This window comes from Crinia signifera, chromosome 9, assembly GCF_055691185.1.
Source record: "Crinia signifera chromosome 9, ASM5569118v1, whole genome shotgun sequence".
Taxonomy (NCBI): domain Eukaryota; kingdom Metazoa; phylum Chordata; class Amphibia; order Anura; family Myobatrachidae; genus Crinia; species Crinia signifera.
Window position 1 is genome coordinate 128,756,657 of NC_139225.1, and position 15,565 is coordinate 128,772,221.

The 15,565-nt window shown below is 45.6% G+C and overlaps 1 protein-coding gene across 2 annotated transcripts in view; it reads left to right on the plus strand.

Moving 5' to 3' along the window:
* Positions 1–15,565, plus strand: part of LOC146036008 (HHIP-like protein 1) — a 49,492-nt gene that overhangs the window by 21,856 nt on the left and 12,071 nt on the right. For both annotated transcript variants that reach the window (XM_083159758.1, XM_083159757.1), the window contains exons 3-5: positions 4,799–4,942; positions 6,965–7,293; positions 14,543–14,669. In XM_083159758.1, coding sequence (XP_083015884.1) covers positions 4,799–4,942; positions 6,965–7,293; positions 14,543–14,669 — 600 coding nt within the window. The remainder of the gene's footprint in view (positions 1–4,798; positions 4,943–6,964; positions 7,294–14,542; positions 14,670–15,565) is intronic.

The following is a 15,565-nucleotide window of genomic DNA, read 5'->3' on the forward strand; positions in this document are numbered from 1 at the left end:
ATTAGAGGTGGTGGAACTCAGTTCCACCCCGTTCCCCCTCACTTTAACCCCTGGTTATAGGCTAGCCAATGGTTACCGTGTTTAGGAATTGCAGAGTAATGCCTGTTTTATCTGTAAGGTAATCTGAGAGCAATAATTGGCAAGCAATAATATATACTTTGTGGTGAGGAGCCTGCGTATTACAGACAGGAAGAGAGGAAGGTCGCAGAGCTAAGCACGCACAAGCAGCAGGGATATACTGTAGCAAATGAAGTAATTATATGTTCTGCTCACTGCACAGACTGAAATGCACATGCACACAATGGACCTTATTCTGGTTTGATCGGACCCCCGCACGTTCTCACGGATGATTATGTAAATGATCCATTCGCAGGCGTGGGACCATTCCCTGGGGGATCGCGCGTGCAAGGGGGGGCGGTGGCTGCAGCACTGCGGAAGGCGCCTGATGGACTCGCAAGACTGCCTAAATTCCTGTGCTGGACAATGATTTGCAACCAGAACACAATGCTCTGGACACAGTATAGAAAGCTATGCGTGCTGGCCAGTACACTGTGCACAGGATAAGCTTTAGAGAATGCTGCAAAAGAATGCTTCACAGACACTATAGCAGGGTTGCCTACCCTCCTGGAATGACCAGGAGGCTCCCGGAAATCGGGTCCCCCTCCCGCCCCCCCCTGCATCTCCCACGCTGTAGCGTTAATATCCCACGAGTCACTGATTTTCGACGGGAGGGGCGGGGCTAAATATGCAAATTGCATCATTTAGCCCCTTCCCCTCCTCGAAGACCCACGAATTATGGGATTTGGCATCTATATCAGGCCCCACCGCCCCCCCCCCCACGAAGTGCTGCTGATAATCTCCTCTCTAGGCTTCTCCTAGAGATGGCCATCGTTGCAGTCGCCATCAAAGGTTGCCATCATTGGCGATTCTGCAACCAGCCATCGATAGTCATCCATTAATTTTGACTGAATGGCCCATGGGCCTATTAGAACTCATGAGCGGGGCTTCTGGGTGTCGAGGATGGAGCTATACATGTCCCAGCACCTTGAAAAAAAAACATTGGTTCTCCTTTGCCATCGATGTAGGGAAACCATCTGGTTCTCCCACATCAATGGCAAAAGTATTTAACATCGGCCATTAACCATTGATGATTTCAAATCATCGATGGTTGATACCCACCCCTAGCTTCTTCCAGAGAGGAGACTTTAAAAGTAGGCAACCCTGCAGTTTAGAGGTACTCTGCATTGCAAAGACTGGTCTCATTAATGTACAACCTGTCTTACACAATGCCTAGAGTATTAGGAACACTAGAATATGCTGGAAACAATAGATGAGAGACTGCTCTGCTCAGAGCACAGAACGTTCTGTTATTATTCCTAAGAAAGTGACTAAACCCTTTCCACATTGTCTGTCAATGGGGCCTGATACAGATGTTATAAGATTCATTGTGATTCTCAGTAACAGAACACCTGCGTCACTATCAGCCAGTCCAGTGACCCAAGGGGTCATGCAAGCCATTTGCCGCAGCTCCTGCCAAGAGTGTATCACCTAATATCCACTGCAGGAGACAAAGGTTATGTCTGTCCATTTCCTAAAGTATTCTCCTCTATTCACGGAGGTGTCGCTGTAGTATTGCAGCTGCCGCCTGGATCCGTCTCAGCGCTATTCGGCAATTGTAAAGCTGCAGGGGTCTCCGGCTCCTCCGGTAACGAACCGCTAGGGCCTCCAGCCTCCTTCATAACAATCATCAGCGGGTCAATAAAAAACAGAGGTCTATGTTTCCTCTTTTGCAGTGATTAGGTAATCCACTTAGTTATTCTGCCTATTGAACGTTGTTTATACACCCAGTGCTCCTTTACCTTTTCGATGAGACGCTATCTTGCTCTATTAAAGGGATTCAGTATTGAATCCCGGCGGTCGGGATCCCGGCGTTCAGAATCCCGACGCCGGAATCCCGACAGCCGAAATGCCGACAAGGGGGGGACGTGGATCGCCCCCCCCTTGCGGGCTCGCTGCGCTCGCCACGCAGCGGGCCCGGTGCCTCGCTACGCTCGGCCCCCTAATTTATTCTCCCCCCAGGGGTGTCGTGGACACCCCAGGAGGGAGAATGTGTCGGCATTTCGGCGGTCGGGATTCTGAACGCCGGGATCCCGACCGCCGGGATTTTAACTGCATCCCCTATTAAAGAGAAGGATCCTGATTCAGGAATGTAATATTCAGTTTCTTCTTCGGGATTCATGGGGTCCACAGGGTTAACCTTGGGGTTATAGATGGATCCAGATAAACACTGTCAGCACTGCAGCTCCAACACCACGGCCAGTGCCGAAACTCCCCTACAGCCTCAGCCAAGAGGGGAATTTGTGGCGGAGGTGGTGCCTGGCGTTTAGGACCACCTGGGGTCCAGGGCCTCAGACAGCGTGACGGGGACAGGTTAGCACTGTTGGCAGAGTGTTGAGGTGTTTGGGTGATGTTAATCCACACCACAGATTCTTCAGCTGGAGGAGGATCTGCACATAGAATAGAATAGAATAAACTTTATTGGCCATGTATGCTTGCGCACATTAGGAATTTTTTGTGGATTACAGTGCAGCATCAAGCAGGGATGAAAAGGGGGGAGGGGAGATATTACATATATTACATAAAGACATTACAAGCATTTCAATTCTAGCTACGACTATGGTGGTTAGGTCGCCAAGTAGGGACACGTTGCTTGGCTGTTGATATTGGGATTGCATTCGCTTTGATTGGAATGTTCAGGTGATGGACGGCTAATGGGAAGAAGCTTCTTGCGGATCTGTACGGGGACGGACCTGAACCGTCTTCCGGATGGTAGGTTGTTGAACAGATTGTGACCGGGATGCAGCTTGTCCTTTGCGATCTTCTCAGCGCGTTTCCTTACGCTGGATGAGAACAGATCCCTTATCGGGGGGTGGGGGGGGGGGGGTCGGTCCCTATGATCCTTTCCGCAGTCTTCACTACCCTCTGCAGTTTTTGTTTGTTGTTCTCGCTTGCGCCACCGTACCAGATTGTGATCGAGGAACATAAGACAGACTCCACGATGTCGGTGTAGAATACGCACAGCAGATTCTGTGGGATGCTGAATTTCCTGAGTTGCCTCATAAAGAACAGGCGCTGTTGGGCCTTTTTAATGTTTGTGGTTAGGTTTATTCCCCATCTTAGGTCGCTGGACATGGTTGTCCCTAGGATAATGGAAGGATTCAACCCGCGACAACACGGCTATTGTTAGCGGGACTAGTGCATTTGGTTTTTTTCCTGTAGTCGACCACCATCTCAACTGTTTTGGTGGGGTTTAGGGTGAGGTTGTTGCTGCTGCACCACTGTGTCAGATTCTCCACTGCATGCCCATACGCGGTCTCGTCACCATCCTTGATTAGGACGATGATAGTGATGTTGTCTGCAAATGTGATGATTTTCACTGACTGCTCAGCTGAGGTGCAGTCATTTGTGATATACACAGCATAACATACACAGTAAGGCAGAGACAGAACCCAAGGAAAAGCAAAGAGACACTACACTGCTGCCAAACCCGCTAAGCCCAAGCCTAAACAGGCATGGGCCGCTAGACAGCCCCCTGCTAAATCCGACAAGCCTGCTGCCTGACAGGGCGGCCCTCCCTCTGGGGGATCTCAGGGTGGGAGGCTGACTTCTTTTCTTTGTGCAGAAATGGCTCAGCACCACATCAGACGCATGGGTGACCCATGAGTATGCAGTGTCCTTCAAAGGATGCCCCCATAAGATCCCCAATAAGTGGAAAGCTTCCAGGATGTTACAGCGTCCCTAATACAGTCGTAGAGTAAAGAGTCGTAGTCCTGGTACCCCAACACAAAGAGGTAAATAGACTGGGACTGGTGAGAACTATTCACGCCCCTTCACGAGACCTTCAAGACGCAGGTGGCTGATACGTGTTGGTTGTAAAACGAGAGCATGGTACACTAAAACCAGTGCACAGACAATAGTGTATTTCTGCCATTCTGCAGAGCTGAATGCATCTTGAGCTGTGTGTTCTTCTGCATAAGCAATATATGCATCCATATCTGCCATACACAAATAATGCTATTAGGCATCAATAAAACAAAAAAGCACCTATCAGTGGTGTATTTGTAATCTGGAGCTGTACGTTAGTGTCGCCAACCGCTGTCATTGCACATCCCCCTTAGCACCCTCTAATGCAGTGTTTTTCAACCACTGTGCCGTGGCACACTAGTGTGCCTTTAGCTGTTCTCAAGTGTGCCCCCAGATCTAGACAACCCCAAACCAATTTACAGCCACCACCAGTTCAATTGATATTTACTGGTCTCTTCTTTTATGTAAAAGGCCAATGTATTTTATTTTTGTTTCCTGTGGGGACCAGTGTGATTGTTTTCTATATAGGGGTCAATAGGTTTGTTTTTTTCCCTGTGTGTTTTGCCCTTTGGAGATCTCCTGGTGTGCCTTGGCAATTTTAAAATCTTATTTAGTGTGCCACAAGGTAAAAAGGTTGAAAATCACTGCTCTAATGATACGACTTTCTCGGGAACGTATCTTTGTCCTTGGTCTTCTGGAGAATTGCACGTAGACGCCCTAAAGCTACTCGCCCTACATTCCAATGGAACGCCCAGACACCTGCAGGTTCAGGTATAAGTTACTGAATTGCACAAATCTGCATGGGTGCTAATATGCACACACATGTCCTGATACGCACAGCAACATCACACAATTTACACTACTATGAGTCCAGTCATAGCGATACAGCAGACACATGTAATCCTCAAGGTATTGTATATGTCTCTACTTCCAGGGTAATCCTGGAGATAACGGAGCCGGCATCTAACCACAATGGGGGCCAGATCCTGTTTGGAACGGACGGATATCTTTATATCTTCACTGGAGATGGTGGACGAGCTGGAGATCCATTTGGAGAATTTGGGAATGCACAAAACAAGTGAGTAATAAGTCTTGGGCTGTACTGTGTGAGATGCCAGGAATCCTGGGCAGGGCTATTGGGCAACAGTATGTGTCATGTGATTAATACAAGATGGGGAATTGATACTACTATCTTTGGATTAAATATATACCTTATCTGAGTATCACATCTGGCCATATAGCATAATAATAATAATTCTAAAGGCCATACAGTTTTATTCTTTCTATATCTCTCTGTAAATGGTAGACTTACCAAACACTGGGGCTGTCCCAGTTTAGAGTAGTCTTATGTTTTGTGAGATTACTTCTACAGTAACATCCTCATGGGCTAACAAGTCAGACTTTTTTTAAAGGGACAATCCCTTACAAGGCAAAACCATGCCTAAGTGATTGCTCCTTTAAAGAAACATCCGAGTTTGGTCGGCATCCCGCACTGCCGCTGAACTCAGATGGAATTACACTCCACCCCTTATATCTGACATTTTTAATATACAGACTATTCCAATCAATGAGATGCTTATTTTGAGCGCCAAACTGCCTAACCTACTCCATATTCATTCAGGGGTATGCGACATTCCTACCTTCGGCTCCCCTTTCTCCCAAGAAGTCATAAAGGGGGCTTTCATTTCTATCCTTTCGTAGCTCACAGTTCTTTTGAGGCTGCTCCAGAGGATCGTCCTCTTAGGATTGCATTGGCAGAGGATGTGGTCATCATCAGATTGCAACTCGTCAACAGGACGTTAAACCATGTGGTAAACCGTTGGCATGACTACCTTCCTTCCCACCTCAGAAACCCCATGGTGGGAAGCCGTCTCTAGTTTTTTCAAGAACCTTGGATGCAAACCTCTTCCAATGTGTGGATTTGCAACCTTGTGTCCCATGGTTACATAATCGATTTTTGTCTCCTCCGCCTCTGTTCTTCGCGACGATCTGCAGATTTTCGCCTGTTCGGAAGGTCTGCCTTCTTGGCTCTATACAGTCCCTGGTGGATTTGTTTTGTTGCCTGTACCAGAAGGTCAACAGGTAGAAGGATTCTATTTAAATCATTTTGTGGTCCCCAGTCTGGACTGATTGGTCTGCCCCATATTGAACTTAAAGACATTGAACCCAAAAAAATGTCTATACTGGTTCAAGATGCAGTTGCTCCATTCTATTATTGCAGGGACGGGAGCAAGCAGAATTTTTGATATTGTTGGACATAAAAGATGCCTATCTGCACATCCCGATCTGGCAGCCACATAAGGCTTTCCTGAGGTTTGTCATTCTCCAGGATCATTACCAATTTCGGTTCTGCACCCTGAGTTTTCACAAAAGTAATGCCGGTGATGATTGCTCATCTCGGTTCCTTGGGAGTGAACATAGTCTATGGGCTCTTCATCCGGTCATGTTTCAAGTGCTTATTCATAGAAGGGGATTTCCAAAAGTGGACATTATGGCTGAATCATCAACTGCCCTGCTACATGTTCAGTACAAGAGATCCTGCAGCGGTGGTGATGGACCTGGCCTAATGACATAGTGTATCTATTTCTGCTGCTTTCTGCTTCATCCACAATTGTGAGATGCCTTGGTCATCTTGGTTGCTCCAGTATGGCCTTGGCGGCATGGTTCTTGGACCTCTGCATGCTTCTAGCAGACGATCTATGGTCTCTTACAGCAAGGGCCATTTGTCCACCCCAATTAGCGTGGCTGTGTTTAATGGACATGGCTGTTGAAGCAGCTATCCTTAGATGTGGCAGTCTTATGTGTCTTTGTATGAAGTTCAGGGTCTTCTGGCTGCATTCTTCCATCTGGGCCATCTGTTGCATTTTCTTCAGGCAGGCCTAGATGGTGAGTTATGTTTTTGCTTGATTAAAGTTCAGGTTTCCACCTTGCCTACTTACTTCCAATGCCGCCTGGCACTGCTTTTTGGAGGCTTTCCCAGTGCTCTTCCCTGCCTGGTTGTCTGTTGTGTTATGTTTCTGTCTCCCAGCCTGTCTAATTGCTAATGGAACATTTTCTGTGTTGTTTGCAACTAATGGCTGCCCATTTTGTTTACTAACAGGTCATCCCTTCTGGGCAAAGTCCTACGTATAAACATCATGGGCAATGATAAGGGACCACCCTACCGTATACCGGCTGACAACCCGTTTCTGCGAGAACGTACAGCACGTCCAGAAGTGTTTGCCTATGGTGCCAGGAATATGTGGCGATGCTCTGTCGACAGGGGTGACCCAACCACCAGGAAAGGAAGAGGACGCATTATATGTGGGGATGTGGGACAGAACAAGTTTGAAGAGGTGGATCTTATCCAAAAAGGGGGCAATTATGGCTGGAGGGCAAAGGAGGGATTCTCCTGTTATGACAAGAAGCTGTGTAACAACGCATCCCTTGGTGAGTTATACATGTGTGATTACGGCAAATGATATACATGTAAAACATGCAATATGACTAGGGGTGACCAGTTTATTACAATGAACTGAAATAGATACATTAACACACCACTTTACCTTTGTATGATGTAAGCTGCAGAAGATCACCCAACTGAAAATTAATACCAAATGAATGTAAAATTATGCATATTAATTCTCCCAAATGACTACAAACATGTGAAAAGGTATGTATGTGTGTGTGTGTGTGTGTGTGTGTATGTGTGTATGTGTGTATATATATATATAGACGTCCAGGAATCGGCACTCCCAGTGAAGGTAGATAACTGTAGCCGGTGCCCTCACAGGATAGGGTATGTAGGTGGAGATGGTGCGGCACTCACGGCGAAATAAAGTCACTCTTACAAGAGATGTGATCAACGTTTCAATTTTTATGGAAAAATTGTCATCAGGATAATACAAGCAAGCATACAGTGGTCTTATATAGGTGCACATCAAGGTGAGATCAAGAGGAAGGGGTGGGGAAACCACACCCACTGGTTAAGGCTGACGTCATTAGCAAAGGCGTCGGCTGAAAGTGACATAAACATTACCATGGTAATGAGTGAATACAAAAACAAATGAATAAGAAAATGTTAAAAATAGCATATACAAGAAATTTACAAAGATATATAATATAATGTAACACGGATAATAGACAATAGAATGGCATCAGGGCAATGATTACAATGGATTCTTTAAAATGTTTAGCGAAAGATGAAATATGTAATTTGTTCATTAAGCCCTTTGGGGGCGATGACACCAAGACGGTGTATCCATCGCGCCTCACACTGGAGTAACTTCAATGCCCGGTCGCCGCCTCTGATAGACGTCGGCACACAGTCAATCATGCGGTAGCGCAGACTGGACACAGGATGTTTAAATTCGGCAAAGTGCCGTGCCACCGCTTGCACTCACTTTTGCCCGTAGTTAGGGCTTGTCTGATGGAGCACCTGTGCATGGCCATACGTTCTTTAAACATACGTGTGGTTTTGCCAATATATTGCAAACTGGAAGGGCAGATAATTTGATAAACCACGTATGAAGATGCACAGGTGAAATGATGCCGGATTTAAATTTTTTGGCCAGTGTGTGGATGGGCAAATGTATCGCCTGTTAGTAAATATTGGCAAGTAACACACGTACATCTGAAACATCCCTTTTTCACTGGTGCCAACCAGCTACGATCTGGGGTTTCAGGATGATATATCACATTGGTTTTGACAAGTTTATCTCTGTGGTTACTGCCTCTAGAAAAACAGGGCATGATGCGTTTGTTGATAAATGGTAAAGTTTTATCTTTTTGCACTATTGGCCATTGGGATTTGACTATTTTAGTAATCACACCAGAGTTTACATTATATTTATTCACCCAGGGGATGACTTCATTGACAGTGTCAGCTTTAGTTTTAGGGGTGAGTAATGTACAGCGGTCAATCTGCATAATCCTATGGATAACTTGATAAATTACTTACCCTTTACGCTGGAATGAGATATTTTTGGAATGCTCCCTCAAGGCCAAAAAGTTTCTCGAGGTGGTTGTAAACTTTTTATTAATCCTGGGCTCGGCTGCTAAAAAAAAAAAAAAATTCTACAGCTATGGACTCACTCTGAGACTCCTCCTTTTACACTATTTAAAGAAAAGCTATTTCATCTACTCCGGATGGATTGGATAGAGGCTTCCCTTAGCAAAGAATCCAAGGTGGCCACTTATTTTGAACTCTGGGAAAGTTATATCTCAACCCTCCCTGACCTGACAAAGTTATTGATTGCTAAATGCTCTTCATCAACATCCTGGTACCTAACACGATTAATAGCTAATGATCCACCAATATAATTGATACACTTTTTGGGCTCCGAGAGACGTGTCCTTCATCTATGCATTGTTACCATCAATACGTACCTTTCTCTGATGCTTATATTCATTATCAGACAGGATCATGCAAATCTGAACCTGGATTTATGCATCGGTCATTGGTCTCCACTATTAAGGTTTGCATGGTCCTGTCTGATAATTAAAAATTTCACGTCCACTTTGTGGGGTAGAGAGAGGGGGAAAAAATGCTATTTAAGAACACTATCAATATGAAAGCAGCAGCTCAGTATCTGAAGAAGCCACTGATACTTAAATAGAGGCGGGGAAACGCGTCGTCTTTAAATGATCGATTGGCCTGAGCAGCATCTTCTCTGAAATACAGGGAATCCCCTCCATAACTGCACCCTCCAGCAAAGCAAGTATTTTGGCTTCATTGCAAATACAGCTCTTAACTAGGAGGCCAGCACACTGCCAACCAGCAGGTAAAGGGAAGATGTCTCCCCTTTTCTATCTAATCATTTCTGTCTAGCCAGACAGGGGACAAGGTAGTTTCATTGCTGTTTTTAAAAAAAATCTTCTCTCTCCTCCACAAAGTGGTTTAGGTGGAGGCAGTGGGTGGGTGTAGCGCTAGGCGGTGAGGTGCCGGGTGGCTGAACTTCTGAAGTGGAGCTGGAAGCAGGATGCGGGAGGGTTCCGGCGGCTTTGTGCGGCCTGCGCATCGTGACCTATGACCCAATCACACTGCGCAGGCCACACGCCGGGAACACTGAGCAAGTGCTCAGGCGCTGCCAGACGTTAGACTGTGCATGTGCAGTCTAATCCCGAAATCCCAGGATTGGATACTCCAATCCCGGGATTGAAATCCCAGACATTATGGGGCCATATCCCGGGATCCAGATGATCCCGGGATTGGCCACCTTAGTATGGACATTGCCTTTGTATCTAAGATGTAGATGTAACATATGTTGGTGAAGTGACCTCAGCAAAGTACAGTATCTTGTCTTCCCATTGCAGCACAATCCACTTTGTGTACATTGTAATCCAGAATATCATAGTTCTATGAACCTTTGAAGTTCAACTTTTTTGTTTGGGAGGGGGGCCGGTGGCATGGGGGAGCTGGCTGGAGATATGGCCATCATAGCTGATATATTCCAGATACACAGCTTTCCATATATAGGAAATCTTTGGATCCAGCAATAGCATATGTCATACAGAATTTTCATTGAAAACAAATCTAGAGGATATTACACAACAACGGAAAGAGTGTATCTGCAAATTCTGAGCTGTAGGGTGAGCTGGCTGACACCAAGCCACGTCAATGAGCATCACCACATCTGTTCCATGGGAAATGTTTGTTATCAGGAACTTACTGTACTATAACCATGTTTATTATAAAATAAACTTGGCTCATGCGGGAGATCTGGAGCCACATTCTGTACATCACAATGTCCACTCCTCCAGCCCCTCTATAATAGTGAACTCTCTGAACTCTCTCCAGCAATAGGTCACAGATGGTGAGGATGTTCTTATATGGGGAAAGACAGATCCAGCTATTTGCTGGTGTACGCTGCAGCAATGACAGTCCCAGGTGGAGGAGGGTGTTCTGGAATTGGAGGGTGAATGTCATGTGATGAACTTGCATCCTGCAAAGAGTCACTGGGCCAGATGCACTAAGCTTATAAACAACCAGCCAATCAGCTCCTGCCTGACATTTTTCAAACACAGTCTGTGACACGGCAGGTAGGAGCTGATTGGTTGTTTATCACTCTCCATTTTATCACTTTTTCAGCTTAGTGCATCTGGCCCACTGTGAGGTTGGCAAGAAGCAGTTAGGGGGGGCCACTTCCTGCTGTAATGTGAGATTGATACTCTGACAAAAGTGCCCGCCGTCACCTCACCCCCTGCTCATTCCCAACCACCTCTCCCTCTCTCACCACAGTCACAACATCCACTCTCACCCCTCATCACCTCACCTCGCCCCCCCCTGTAAACCTCACCACGTCACCTCGCCTCCCGTCACCTCTCTCCCCTGCGGTCCCCCATTGTTTTATAACTCCCCTGTTCTCTTCATCTGCCCCCCTCTATTTAGCTCTCTCTCTGCTTCTAGTCTTTCTACTTTCTATCTCTCTCTTCCCCCCACACTTCCCCTCTCTTTCCTACCTTGCGCTGTCTCTCTCCCGCTCTCCCTGACACTCTCTCTCTCACTCCATCTCTTACCCCTTTCTCTCCCTGATACTGTCTCTTGTTTTCTCTCTTTCTCTGACACCCCTCTCTTCCCCTTACTCAACCAGACACTCCCTGGTAGCTCACTATGTGCTGGGACTCAAAACAATGGATTAGGACCCCAACTTTTCTAAAGAACGCCATCACTGGGTGATGTGTTAATTTGTGTACACATTCAACAACTTAACATTGTGCATGATAACAACGGGTTCTGATTGAAATTGTGTGCACGTTCCTGCTGGTCATTTGTCACTAAGTTCTACTGAACTTTTGAACATTTAGGAAAAAATGATGCATTGTAAATGACAGCATACTCCTGGATGTGGCAACTGACTATGTGGCCCATTTATCATCTATCGCATTTACAATGTGATCTGGGCGGAATATTACCATCCAGGATCGCATTGTAAAATGCGATCCTATCGCTGGGATGTATCACCCCACAAGCGCAGTGACAGGGCTCCAAAAGGAGCCCGTCCATGCGATGCGCTCACACGGAAGCCGTGGGGTCTGCAAATACGCAGTTTGCACTGACACCCCGCAGACCGCACTGCCCCGGCAACAGTGTGGTGTGTAGCCCATAGGCTACAATGGGCTATCGCCATCTCAGAATGGCAATAACCCAGGGATGCGAACCGCTGCTGCCCGATGTTGATACATCGCCCAGCTTTGCATACCCCATAGAAACCCACTTCTTCAGTGTTTTGCTTTGGAACATAGGTGGCAAGGTATTAAAATAGCTACCACTGAGGTGAAATTCTCAGCATTCACCGACGATCTTCTACTATAATTTCATAACCCTAACAAAAGGATGCCACACAAAGGACGCCACACTCGCTTACAATACTGAATAGATTTGAGGTGATATCAAGTTTTAAGATCAACCATTCCAACACTGAAGCATTACCCTTCTTTTCAGAGGCAAAGATTAGTTGGGGAAACTCCTTTCCATTTAAATGAGCTGAGGCTAATTGTCCTACTTATTTGCGTATACGTATCCCCGATCAACCCTCAAATTTATATAATGTTAAGGTTGACCCTCTTTTTCAGAAGACCTTTGCTGATTTTCATAACTGGGCTCATTTACTGCTGACCTATACATGTCGCTGTCACCTTTACAAATTGATATGATAGGTTTATCTGGGCTGAGAAACATCCAATGGCATGGGTTAAAGTGGAGGGAACTGGGGTGGAACTAAGCTCTACCACCTGTGATGGTGAGGTGGAACTAGTTCAACCTCCACCTTGGCCCTACACAATTCTAACAGAAAAGCATTATATTTTGCAGGGGGTGCCAAAAACCCTATCACTTGCCCTGGCTCTGCCTAATGGGGGAAAGGGGGGTTTAATTAGGTGGCAGAAGGAAATGAGTTCCACCACCTCCTATGGACCACTTTAGGGTATCCTTTATTTAAGCTATAACAAACTAAGGAGCTTGGGGGTCTGGGCTTGCCAATATTCTACTGCATTACACATACTCAAAAATTAAAGTTGTCCAAAGGATCCTCCATTTTTTTTGTATTGTCACTATGGGGTAACCTTGAGTTTGCACCAGATAACGTCTCTATTATTTAAAGTCTGGTATACTGAAGGACTCTGATATATTTATCATATTTTACACACTGAGGGCAGGATGCACTAACATCCGCGCCCCACTTCGCCATACATCGCCGGCTACCGCTGAGATAATTATCACAAAGGACAGCTCTTGCGTTAAGAGCTGTCCTTTGCGATGTGGCCGGCGATGCGCAGTGGGTCCCGGTGGCTCCCCCTTCCCTCCCTTACTCAACCAGATGATGCTACGGGCGGGCTCTCCTCCTCCTTCCTGCACCCAGAAGAGGATGTATAGTGCATAGAGGAGGAGGTCACTGGTCTGGGCACACAGCACTGTGCTACCTGGAAACATGTGAGGGGTGGTCCATGCAAGGCGCCGTGGGTGGCGTAAAGAAGTCCATAGGCTCCTATGGGGAAGCGATCCCCCCCACTTGCAGCGAAAACCCGCTGTTCGGGTTTTTCTGCATATCAAAATGAAGGCAAAGGGGTTTTTACCACATCACCAGGTATTAGAATTCTCTTGGTTAATTAGCAGCAGCTACAAAAAAAACAAAAAACTATTTGGGCTGAATGGATTTCCCCTAATCCAGTGTTGTATATTTCTCTACTACTTTCCTAGTTTCCTGTTTATATTCCATAGATTGGACAGAGGGAACCGTAGACAGAGGAAAAAGGGCTGGGAAATTTTACTCCATGTCAGTATGTTGTCTGCCCCAATTAAACTGGCCTTAAAATACTGTTTTCACCTCACATCCTGGTTACAATTAAGAGGGACTTACTTCATTCTATTTTTGGAGTCATACTGTGGTCAGATGTTGTTAAAGTGTGCTATATATTTATGTCTGTTATAGATATGTTCTCACTTTTATTTCAAATGATTATCTGGGCTTTTGTGTATAATGTTTTTTTTTTTAATTTACCTGTCAATAAAAGATTAGTGAAAAAAGACCCCCATAAATAAGGGGAAATATATATAATTCATATATCATTATTTGAAAAATAAATTCCTCCTTCCGATTTGGCATCAATCTGTTCCTGGTGGTTCCTCGGATCGGCAAAATTCTTCTGGGTGGATGAGGGAAGATTCTTTTATGGTTTAATATGCAGCACAATAACATGTAGCCAACTGCACTTTCCCTATCAGTACTTGTCTGCCCACTACCCCATTGTATGACAATTGTCTGATCAACGATTTCATTCTAATAATAATGTTACCATTTTTCCATTTATTTCTTACTGTTCCCCTGCGCATTTGTCACGCCCTGTGATTTTTAGTATCCGGGTGGCAGATAGACCATGTGTAGGTATAAATAAGGTGAAACGGTCAACATGATTTTTTTTTTAAACTTTTTGATACTTTGCCATCCATGTTTAGTCCAGTTGGGACCGGTAAAGTGTGACGAGCGCGGCGAGACACCTGGCCCAATGCTTGACAAATTAAGTGGTACATGTTGATCATTTCATTTGTTGACCTTTTTTCTATTGTTGCCCTTGAGCATGTCAAGCTTTTGGTGTCGATAGACATTGCCCACCGAATATACCCCATGCAATACTCCTGTACTTTGATTTGTTCCCCCCCGTGTATTACGTCCTGTGTTTGATTTGCTTATTCCTGTTTCAGATGACATCTTACCAATATTTGCCTATCCTCACTCGCTGGGACGGTCAGTCACCGGGGGCTATGTCTACCGCGGATGTCAAATGCCCAATCTCTTAGGACGCTACATCTTTGGAGACTTCATGAGTGGGTAAGGTCAATAGGTCTTAGATTAACACAGACAAGGAGCACATGGACTATCACAGTAATAGACAGAACATTTTCCTTTATATTGGTACATACACAAGTACACAAGCCTTTATAAAGATAAAGACAGGGACAATGGGCCTAATTCAGCCTTTAAGCAAGGCTGCAGTTTTTGCGAGGGACAAAACCATGCTGCACTACAGGTGGGGCAGATGTAACATGTACAGAGAGTTAGATTTGGGCGGGGTGTGTTCAAACTGAAATCTAAATTGCAGTGTAAGAATAAAGCAGCCAGTATTTACCCTGCACAGAAACAAAATAACTCACCTAAATCTAATGCTCACTGCACATGTTACATCTGCCCCCCTGCATTGCACATGGATTTGTCCATCTTCAAAAACTGCAGCATTGCTTACTGGTCTGAATCGGGCCCAATGCCCCTCGGTAATAAAGGTTGAACTACAATGTTCTTCTATTGATACAGAGAGATTGCCCCTGGTAGTGGCACAGAAGGAGAAATGCTGGTCATACATCAGACCATCCTTCCTCCAACTGGCCAACTTGGCTGTCCAACTAAAATGCTATTGCACATACACTGACCTGTACTGGAGGGGGGTTAGGTACACAGTGTACTGGAGATGGGGAATGGGAGGTACAAAGTGGAACCTGTACTGGGTAAGGGGACTAGAAGTATACAGTGCTGCCTGTACTGGGGAGAGGGCAGGATCCACATAGTCCAAAGTGGCAGTACCAGCTCACCTACACATATAGTAGCCACAGCAGATCATTTGGTTTGATTATCCGCATCTAGTTGGAAAGGTTGTCTTCTGTCGTTTTTCACCATATGGGGCAAAAGGCTGATAATTGTTTACTCCTAAACACTGCCAGATTATCTTTCCA